The following is a 10,778-nucleotide window of genomic DNA, read 5'->3' as shown; positions in this document are numbered from 1 at the left end:
GAGTGTTTGCGCATTCCTCCGTTCAATACCCTGGATAATCAACGTGTTATCAACATTTGTGGATATTTAGGTCAAAAACAACCAAAATCAACAGATGACAATTTTCTTCGTTGTTTTAATTAATTTAATGTTTGCTATCGTATCCAAAAAGATAAATAAAAAGAATTTTATTTTCCTCAAGTAGTTTTTATCCGTAGCGTGTTTTAACGGTTAGCGTTTTGCTGCTAATTTCCTTCTCTTCGTTGTTTTAATAAATTTAATCTCACCCATTGTTGTGTTGCAATGAGTTGAACAATGATGACCTGTGTGTCTGTGGCCAACCCCCGTGTACCTGCCCGTTGCTCCATGATGAGTACGGAGGTTTGCCACTAAGTTTGCCACTCATACCAAGGTAAGCTGTGAAGAGGAGTTATGATTATTGATGCATTGAATGTGGTGGGATATTGAGGTAAAGTTAAACACAGGGGAGGCAGGGATAGTTAGACACACAATCCTGTGAAACAAATCTAACTTATTGGTTGTTGGGTTTTGGCCCGCCCTGCCGCCCCAGGTTTGTTGCCTATGTTTGTGATATATTTACCGGGTTGATGAGAAGTGGACCTGTTGATTTGGTTCATTTGCTCGGGTTGTCCCATGAATGTAGAATGAGATCTTCGAAGTACAAGTTGTTGTTGAATGGCTTGGATCTGGGCGGCGGTGTTCTGTTGTAGCTTGCTTTGTAAAGAAGGGTGGTTGTATAGACCTGGTGGGGGGTTAGTGGGGGGCGGGTTGGTGGGTTGTGGGGGCCACGAGGGGGTTGGGTGTTGGCTGAATGATTGTAGCAGCACATCATCCAGGTTGGGTGAAGCAGCGGACCTTGGGGGTGCGGGGGTCGCCCATATTGATGCGAGACTCTGTGGCACCCCGGGTGTCTCGATGTTTTCCAGATTGCGCAAGCCGATGTCGGACATGAAGCCACATGAGGGAGCAAGACCGAGGGAATTCAAACCTGCCATGTCGCTCTGTGCGAATGATGAGTCAGCGGTTTCTTTCTCGTCGTTGAGTGTCGTCGGGATGTTGGACGCCGTGAAAGTTAACGGTTGTTTCATCAAGTAATCTTGACTCTCGTGGTCGAACCCTTGCAGGAGGTCTTGGGAAATATTCGAATCCGACTTTGAATCAGCAACCACGCCACTGTCAGCAGGGCTGGGGGGCGATTGGGACAACGTCGGTTTTTCGGGGGTTGTGTTTTGGTTGAATGTTGGAGCTAAACTATCATGGGTTGGGATCGGGCTCGACGATGAAATCTTTGTTTGTTCTGATGTTGTGAACCTCATTTGTTGATGCAACAATAGCTTTTGTTGTCGCAGCAATTGTTGGTCGGATATTTCCCCACCCCCGTTACAGGGGTATATATCATATGGGGGTAAGGTGGGTGGGGTGGTTTTGCTGTTGATGCTAAAATCTGCTGCACTCATGGTCCTCATGTAGTGTAGCACGACTCAAGGATAATTTAGTTCAACTAACAGCGCATGTAAACTAAAAATAAAACAAAGTTTAGAAAATAAAACACAAAAAAATCTATACAAAATATATTTTCACCTTGCCCATCCTATTACGTTTAATTTAGCAACAAAACTAAACACATAACATCTGACTCAACTAAGCTCGTGGGAAATGATGTCAAACCAAAAGAATTTATCTAAATTCGTGTGAAATTAGGGCGTAATCTGCAGCTTGCTATCGCGTTGATACCGAATGTTCTGACTGCCACCTTCGTCATGCAATTCCTTTTTTCCTTCCCGGGGTTAAAGGTCAGATTACGTAGTACTGCAACATATGCAATAACATACAAGCCTAACCAAACTGAACTAAACGCTTACACCATCATTTCATAAACTTCTTGGCGTAAAACATAACAAATATTTAACTTTTCCTAATTGTGTAACTTAAACACATGACTATTTTTATGCCACATCATCATGACTTTGTGTTTTTCGTTAAAACTGTTGCCATACGCCATACGTTATTGCGGGTTTAGCAGCCACGATTTTATTTGACACTTTCAATTTCAGTTTTTCTCGTAGAGTGTTTTAACAACCGCCGTTTTGTTGTTAATTCCCTTCCCATAAGGTTTTATTTAACCTAATCTTCGCCATCGTATTCGAAGAGATAAATACAATTATGTAAGTTATGTACAGACGTACACTACGTTCGGAGCCTGTCTTTGGTTTTATGACACCCGTGTTTAAATTTAATCTCCTGGCAACGTTATAATCTTCATAACCACGACACACAACACAACATCTGATGGTTAATTAACATTACATTAACCGAATGCCAAACAACCCCCTATGGGCTAAAAATAAACTGCATCAGGGCAACGACTGATTTCTAGGTAATTAAAAAGTATTAACAGATCAATGTTTGATACGAATTTATTACACTTGCTGTATTAATTATTTTGAAACCTAAACATTTTCTGACCAATTCCATTTTTTTTTTGAAATAAATATATTTTTATCCATTATTAAGTTAATGCAAAGATAATATTCTATTAAATAAACTGTTGGTGCCAGACATTCTAATTCTTAAACAGCTGTTAATTCATGTGCACATCAAAGTCGATTATCAATGTATGCTGGCACTATTACTCTTATTATAGGTGTAAGTTGTTTTAAGGCTTATTCTCGCACTTCAAACATTTACACATAGTCTGCATAGTTGGAATATTTACTGATAAATGCTCAAACCAAAAGTCATGTCTGCTTATCCACACACTACAATAGCTTCAGCAACTCGACTGTGGGCATGGGTGTGGCAACCATGAATAAGTCACTCAAATTCCCACCCACAAAGATACAAACAACAAAATGACGACGTGTTTGTTGCACTATTCTGTATTAAAGTAGGAACTTCAAGTTCGTTCTGTAGTGCATAGAACTCACCCAGAGGTATTGGACATTAGTGCGTAATACTGGCAAACAAGATACATCAAAGTTAGTAAAAATCACAATTTGCACTTGATAAAAACAAAAGATATATTTACAACTATGGCCTTTATGGTGGCAAGGCACGCAACGTATTTCATTGTTTTAGGAATGATAAAAATAATAAATAACCGATTCATGGGTACCAAAGTTTTTATAACACAGGGGAGGCAGGGGTAGTCGGGCGCACAAACTTATTGGTTGTAATGTTTACTGATTATTGCAGTACAAAATATAGGGGTCGGCCCGCCTACCCTGCCACCCCAGGTCTGTTGCCTATGTTAACAATAAATGATTGTTTAAAACTAATTGTTCTCGATTGTTACAAGGGATCTTCGCTTCTAGAATTCATGGCTGGTTTCTGATTGGTGGAAATAGTTTTCAGTTCGAGTTCGTTTTTTATCAAAGGTTTGTTGCTTGATTTGCTTCCAGTGCTGCACACCGATGTTTCACTTCCACTGGAAACCACTTGATTATTTGTATCTGGCAACACTGGCAAGGGTTGGGGGTTCGAAACATATATCTCAGGGATGCTGGAATCTGTGGAAAAAATATTTTGTTAAAAATAAAAATAATGTTTTATAAACTATTGCTGGCTGGTTTATTTTAACTTGATATGATCTTAAGTTTCATTCGCCCTGAACGAAGAAGAGTGTATAACATGTCGCACTGTTGTTTCAAAATAAAGATAATTGTCACAAATACATATGGGCAGTTATGTTTGTATTGAAACTCGCCAGAATACGTGTTTTTGCTTTTACATTTATGCCAACATAAACATCTTATAAACCTGTAATCCCTGATATTGTATTTGGATTATTGGCCCGTCCCATCTTCCCCTCTTGTTCCATCTTCCCCTCCCTCTTCTCCCGCATCTTTCTTCTTCTGTGTCGTCTCCACCGGGTGGTGTGCGTGTGCTCGGAATGTTTACGACGACACAACACCCATGACATAAACACGAAACAAAATGCAACAATCTTTAGAGCGAACGCCACCCCGAAGAAAATGGAGCGGAACTTGTCGGCGTCGTATAACTGGGGAGGGGAGGGTTATGTTATAAAAATTAAAACGTATAACAACTCCAACCTGGTGATCACTTCGTTTTTTTCACATTTTAATTGGGACAGTCCTTCGGCGTCATTTAAATTCATATTTAATGTATTTCATATGCCCGAACATAAACCATAGTCACTGCTTGGGGTTAATTTGGTGTTGTGCTCAAGTCTCACGAATATGGGTTGTAAACACAGGTTTTGGGCCCGGGTTAGATGCCGTTATATTTATGTGTGTTCTTGGACAAGACACTTTAAGGACAATTTCCTTGTCAGCCAAACAAGAGATACAACAACTTACCAAACATGATCCATCGGAGCCCACACATTCATCCGTGGATCCTTTCCATAAAAGACAAGCTTGGTCGATGGCTGAACCAAAGTATATTGGGGCCGGGATGTAAGCTGTAGGGGGGCTAATCGTTAGTGTGATAACGGGGGTTAATTAACATGACATTATATAGTCTGGGAGATATGTGGATTGCATAAACCAAAACAAACCAAAAAAAGGTAATTAGCAACAAACGACCATTACAAAAAAAAACTCTGAAAGAAAAATTTGTCGAATAAAAACAATACATGTGTATGATATCATAGAAGGAATTATTAACTTACCCAAAGTTCGTAGAAACACGAATTGCAACCCGGCAGCAAACGGGCGTTCATCGTTTCTGACGCAACGATAAGTTACCATGAGTGAAGGTGTGTGCGCGCATACCGTGGCCTGGGGTTCATTATTTGTGTGAGTTCGTGAAGGACCTTCATACTTATCAATACTTTATGGGAAATCATATTAATTTAAAGAAAGTGAAAATATTATTGGTTATGGGTTCAAGGCTCGACGCTGCTACCATTGTGAATATATGTGTCTTTAAGCAAAGCACTTAACTGCAATTGCTCCAACCCAGTGGTCACTAATGGGTTGTCTAAATTGTCAGCCATACAGAAAAAAATCATCCACAAAGTTACATACACGGTAGCTTAAGGTGTATGAAACAAAACACCCGTGTTATAACTCCCTCCCCCAATAAACACCCAACCCACCATGGTTACGAGGAACAAACAGAACAAGAACGGAATCAACGAAGCGGAACAATCACGGTCACATGACCCAGCCACCCCGATGTCATCGTTGCTACCGGCAACCGGGGTGTGGCACGAACAATTACTGAACATCTGGACAGATAAGAGATTTTAGCGTTCCTGGTGGAAACGTTGATCACTCACCAGCGTTTTGCCTCAATACAACAAGACTATTGGCATCAATATACATAACAGTATTTACCAGATAAGAAGCTTTTAAGCAACAAAAAAATTGCTTTTAATTGTTTCTAAAAGTAGAACCAACTAATATTTGTCAAACATTTTTATAAAATGTCTCATCGTATGACGAATGCAACCGCGGTGAAATAAAGTTGATGTTTTTACAAGAAAAGCAATTTCTAATTCACCTGGTAGCAACAACAACATAGTTTTGAAAGTTTAAAAATATTTTAAAACAAACAAACCTGCGTTGCGTTGCCATCCACTTTAACACCACATCCAGCATAACATGGATTATAATATGTAAGTCCACTTATACATATCGGGCTAAACGTCGATGTTTCGCACGAACAATCGGAGTTACAAGCAGATGGCAAACCTTTCATTAAACTGGGAGAAGAAAGGTCATCGGTAAAACATGGGGTGTAGGTACAGACATTAAACGTGTTTAGACTTTGTGTTTTAGGTATTTAACAAACTATTACATAAGGTGCGTTATTGCTAACTTTAATTCATAGATTAAGTTATATTGGAAGGACACTTTTCTATTTATAGACTACATGTGCAAAACATAATTTTTTGATTTAAAACTAAACTCTTAAGTGATGTCGTTAAAATAAATAAAAAGCTTGAATTTACTGATTCATGCCTACTACCCCGACACCCATAGCTGGCCCACAACTCACACATTAGACATGGGGTCCTCAACGAACTTGTTAACCCCGATTATGAACGGGGTTTCGCAGCTGATGAAAAAAACTGAGATGAAGAGAAGAAGGGACAACAGGTTGCTTAGCAACGCGGTTTGCGCGCATCCCGTCATATTTAGACGAAACCTCTTTATGACGTAACCCCCGAGTAAGATGCCGGTCCCTGCACTGGGAACGAGGATCGCTCCTGGGGGTGAATAAATATTGGTGTAATTTATTTAATTTTAGTTTATTCTTGAAATTTAGCAAGGGTTGCAGCAACCTCTGGGTTTTTGTAAAATCAATTTATGGAAATAATACCATTGTAGGCAAATGTATTCTGGTTTCGAATATATATAGAGAATTAACAATTAGAACAGAAATTCATAAAATAAACACAGCTATTTAGAAACCCCACAAACAAAAGTTTAAATAGAAACCTACCAGTCATAATGCTTGACTTGACAGTATCACTGTTGAAGTGACTTTGTAAATATTTTGGCACAAACGTAAGAAAAGCGGTGACGGTGGAAAATTCCAGAGTTGCAGAGATTGTGACGCAAAGGTATATGGGGTTGGTGAGGAGGGACAGAAACGCTTTCGGTAAATCTGGGCGAAAACATAACGATGCAGGTGTTTCAACAAATGGAACGAGTGTTACTAAGTAAAAAGTAAACATAATCCAACCAATGCTGGGAAATTACGCCGATAACTTGATAAATATCATAAGTAACATTCAAACAAAACCAACTGGTGGAGTTTTAACCAATTATAAGTGAATTTGGTTTAAAATGCCAAAACACTCAAACCCACCTTTTAAATTATCCCCAAACCCAATAACAGAAGAATCCAAACTTTCAAAGTTTTCCTCGACGGTCGTCTCGGTAACGGGGGTGGACGGGACTTCCCCTAAACTGCTATCCATCGGCGTTTCGCTGGAAGTTGGAATAAAAATAAAATTTAAAGCAATATTTAAATATCCTGTCACTTGTGCTACCACGTGAAACAGTGGGTTTATTTTATTCTAATGTTATGTCTGCCATGCGGTATGAGCTCATGCTAAAAATGAAACATAAGGATAAAATTAATCTTTTTACTCTGGTTATATAATATATTTTACATTATATAAAATACATAAACTAATGTTGGTAACAATAACATAGACATCACATATACTTACAGGGGAGGATTAAACTTTAACTTTCTTGGAAACAAGATGAGGAAGAAAGACGACACGAGGATCAAACCAGCACTGATGAGATAACCCAACCACCTGGGGTTTGTTGTTAATGTTGTTAATGTTCATTTAGTTTATTAATTTTAAGTTTAAAAGAGATCCAATTAAGATTACAAATAAAAACTTGCCAGAGGATATGATAAACTATAAACTTGTAGCAATACCCCCCATATATAACCACACCAACGCACCAAGCTCCCAGGAACCGAGGGTCATCAGATGAAATGAGGTTTCCAAGGTCGATGTAAAAAGTGAGAAAGAACCCACCGAGGAGGTACCCGACCGCTGGTCCTACAGCTCCCATGGCGTATACAATCGCTGGGGGGAACAATTAATATATGTGGTTAGGTTTTATAAATACTGGGGGTGTAGGAAGCATTATAAATATGTGAATTAACATCAAAAAACAGCCGTTATAACACGCATGGATAAAATAAATAAAAGAGCATTTGATTAAAAAACGTGTCTTATAAGAAGCAACTCACAGTGGGTTGCAAATATTTAATATAAAGCTATCTACACTTTCACTTTCACTGCATGTCTATAATTAATATAGCGAAGAAATGGGAATTAACACCTTAGGGGTAAATATATTTACAAACAATATGTATTGTTATTTAAACAAAGTTGTTTATTGCATCATCATGTAGATTCTAACAACCCTGTACAAAGTAATTAAGTTTATTGACAAGTTACAATAAACAACATATACCCTGGGGGGGTTGGAACTTTAACAACACTTATCTATTTATAGATAATGACACCTGCTGACTTTGCTAAGGTACGGGATTGTCATTATTATGCAAATACAAGTTTAATTAAATTATCTGTGAAAACAAAGTTTGCCAAGCTGACATAATTTCAGTATTTCTCATCTTTTTGAATTTAGTTTCCCGATATCACCATAGAAATAAAATAACCATGAAAATACTTACCGATATAAAACGAAGCGTCGTCCCTTGCAACATTATCGTAAATAAAAGTCGTACCGAGCGTGTATATCGGTGTGCTCCCAATTCCCATGATCATGTTTGAAACCACGAATAATGAAAGGTAAACTGCGTTTGCTTCCTGTGTATTAAACATACTTTGGAATTGAATACACTGTGTTTTAATATGTTCATAATTTATTCACTTTGTAATTTATATACTGTGGATTGAATATACTGTGTGTTTGGTATACTTTACCCCCAACATACTTTGTACCACACATCACACAGACAAGGTTGATTATGAAGTGACAATAGACATGTGTTACATGATTATGATGTCATCAATCAGCTAAGTATGACATCACAATTAAATATCGTTAAACTAAACTTCTTGGAAAGATGGTTTTAGTTTAAAACAAAATGTTTGAAAATAAAGACAATTGTTATATATATATACATGAACTGTTATGTTTGTTGATGTATCATACTTACAATATTTATAAAGGAGAAATATCCAACTAATAATATTAATATGCCACCTAATACTGGAATACAACCGTGTTGTATCCAGGTTGCCTGGTCAGTTTCAACACCAACACAACAGCCCATATATTATGTGACACAATTGTCGCATTTCAAACGGTTTGGTTTAAAACCAGAACCATCTTCAATGACGTTGGGGGAAGTTTAATGGAGAGGATTGCGTCATAAATATATGATATATGTATAACCTTACATGCAAGGTTTACGGTGGTTCAACTATGTCCTACCTCCACATATATATTACATGCGTTGTATCTATAATTTATATGGTATGTTACATTTCCTATATATATATATGTATTTAAATATTAATATATTACACACACATATGTTGTATTCCAACTAACCTGCGCTTGGCACAAAACATCGGACGTGTTCGTTGCGTTCGGTCGACACATCAGTTTATAAGATGTTTGTGGCAAGTGGTTAGGGGGTTGGTACGGGGAGGAAATAAATTGAGGGAAGGCGAACATGGCGGCACCTGGTGGTGGAAGTGGAGGTTGTTTAGCTTTATATTTCTAATATATAGTTGTATAGTAGGATGGGGTAAGATGGGACACCTTTAACACATAATAACTAAATATCATAATCTTGTTTTAAACAATTAACAATGGTCTGTGCGAGTCGTGAGGATACAGTTTTATATTTCTTTGAATGTTCTTTGTTTACTATCAAATTGGATGGGAAACACAATAAAAAAGTGTCCCATCTTCCCCCATCCTACTAAATAAGCTGACATTAGTTTTATAATACCAACATTTCCTCTGCCATATGACAAGACATTAACAGGTTGTATCTCATATTATGCTTGGTAACAAAAGAAGCAGAATATGAACATTTTAATGCTTAAGTAACTCCATGATGATAATGCCTCGCTGTAATATGCTATTGAAATACAGGTTTTAGAAATATTTTACAAGAGCTGTTTATAATAATATGTCAACAGCAGCATGAAGTACAAGTTATGTGTGACAATGGTTCATTATGACATCACACTCACCTATTGACACAACAATGGCCCCGATTCCCACGATTCTCGCACGGTGGCTTTTGCCGCCGAAATACGAAATAAAAACGACGACAATTAAACTTCCGATGTCGAAACTGGACACTATGAGACCTGACTCAGCACTTTTCAGCCCGTACCTGGAAAATTAGGTATGTATGTAACGATTACGTATGTTAAAATGGGTATGTAAGTAAGAATGAGTACAGGGATAAAAATGGGCATGTAAGTAAAACTGGACGCGTAGGCAAGGTAAGTTAAAATAGTCTTGGAGGAAACGCATTCTTTGTTCCGATTAAATCGAAATACCTGTTTCACTTTAAGCCTGTTTAACAACTGTTGTTTTACCCCGTCTTGTAGTTTAAACTATTGTTTAATGATTAACATTGCTAAACCCGGAGCAAACAAAAATCTAGTCCAACATTCAACCAATGGCGAACCGAAGAAATTTTAATAACAGACTAATGATGCTGGTATTTAAAAAAATATGTTTTTGGTATTTTTGCTACACCACATCCACCACCCCCCACCTTTTTTCAATAGTTGTGATCACGGAACTTGTGATTCCCGACACCAACATACTCTGGATCAGGATGAAAAACGATATCGCTGCAAGGAACCACTTCGGTGTCGCAAACCTCGCCAACCAACGAGGTCGGACGATCCATACACCACATCCTGTGTCTATCTTCGCTGGTGCTAACATGGAAATATTGTTATATTAATATGTAAGGATGTAACTTGTTTATCGGTATGGTTTTAAACACCACATGCCAGCTTATAAATTACCACGTATGTAACCGTTGTTGTGGGCGTATGTGTCCTTGGACAAGACACTTAACGACAATTGCTTCAACCCAGTGGTCACTGATGGATTGTACACGCCAGAATAAATAAGTTTAATTAATTCAAAATTAACATAACTTACTTTTTGCGAAAGCTGATGACGTAGGTAGTTGCAACGTAATTTCCGGTCGCACTGTGACGTCACGGTTGTTACTCATGACGTAATAGCGCTATGACGTCAGCAATACAGCAAAGTTATCTACCCCCTGAATAAAACACAAACAATTATCGTTAAAACACG

General features: G+C 38.0%; 1 protein-coding gene across 2 annotated transcripts; it reads right to left on the bottom strand.

Moving 5' to 3' along the window:
* Positions 1 to 2,863: 2,863 nt before the first annotated feature.
* On the bottom strand, positions 2,864 to 10,745 carry LOC100181309 (solute carrier organic anion transporter family member 5A1). 2 transcript variants are annotated; one of them, XR_003396618.1, is made up of 16 exons: positions 10,620 to 10,745; positions 10,222 to 10,390; positions 9,686 to 9,831; positions 9,033 to 9,166; positions 8,146 to 8,281; positions 7,402 to 7,528; positions 7,154 to 7,246; positions 6,787 to 6,908; positions 6,418 to 6,582; positions 5,971 to 6,181; positions 5,530 to 5,674; positions 5,066 to 5,197; positions 4,637 to 4,745; positions 4,323 to 4,437; positions 3,760 to 4,003; positions 2,864 to 3,509 (listed from the first exon to the last, which is right to left on the bottom strand). XR_003396618.1 is itself a non-coding variant. In XM_026837858.1 (16 exons), exons 1-16 carry the CDS (start codon positions 10,693 to 10,695, stop codon positions 3,292 to 3,294), a joined length of 2,331 nt encoding a protein of 776 aa, XP_026693659.1. In that variant the 5' UTR covers positions 10,696 to 10,745; the 3' UTR covers positions 2,864 to 3,291. The 2 variants fall into 2 exon arrangements, 1 of the variants encoding a protein (XP_026693659.1); XM_026837858.1 differs by having other exon boundaries at positions 4,323 to 4,426.
* Between the last annotated feature and the right edge of the window lie 33 nt (positions 10,746 to 10,778).

Source organism: Ciona intestinalis, unplaced genomic scaffold (assembly GCF_000224145.3).
Source record: "Ciona intestinalis unplaced genomic scaffold, KH HT000027.2, whole genome shotgun sequence".
NCBI classification, from domain to species: Eukaryota; Metazoa; Chordata; class Ascidiacea; order Phlebobranchia; family Cionidae; genus Ciona; species Ciona intestinalis.
Note: the sequence above shows the minus strand (reverse complement) of the source record. Positions and strands in the feature narration are given on the sequence as shown.

Excerpts from the sequence above, each read along its gene's own strand:
- LOC100181309 (XM_026837858.1), bottom strand. The coding sequence starts at position 10,695 with ATGAGTAACAACCGTGACGTCACAGTGCGACCGGAAATTACGTTGCAA. Across the intron at positions 7,529-8,145 it reads CGACGCTTCGTTTTATATCG|CGATTGTATACGCCATGGGA; the intron begins GTAAGTATTTTC and ends TGTTCCCCCCAG. Across the intron at positions 3,510-3,759 it reads TACAATATCAGGGATTACAG|ATTCCAGCATCCCTGAGATA; the intron begins GTTTATAAGATG and ends TTTTTTCCACAG.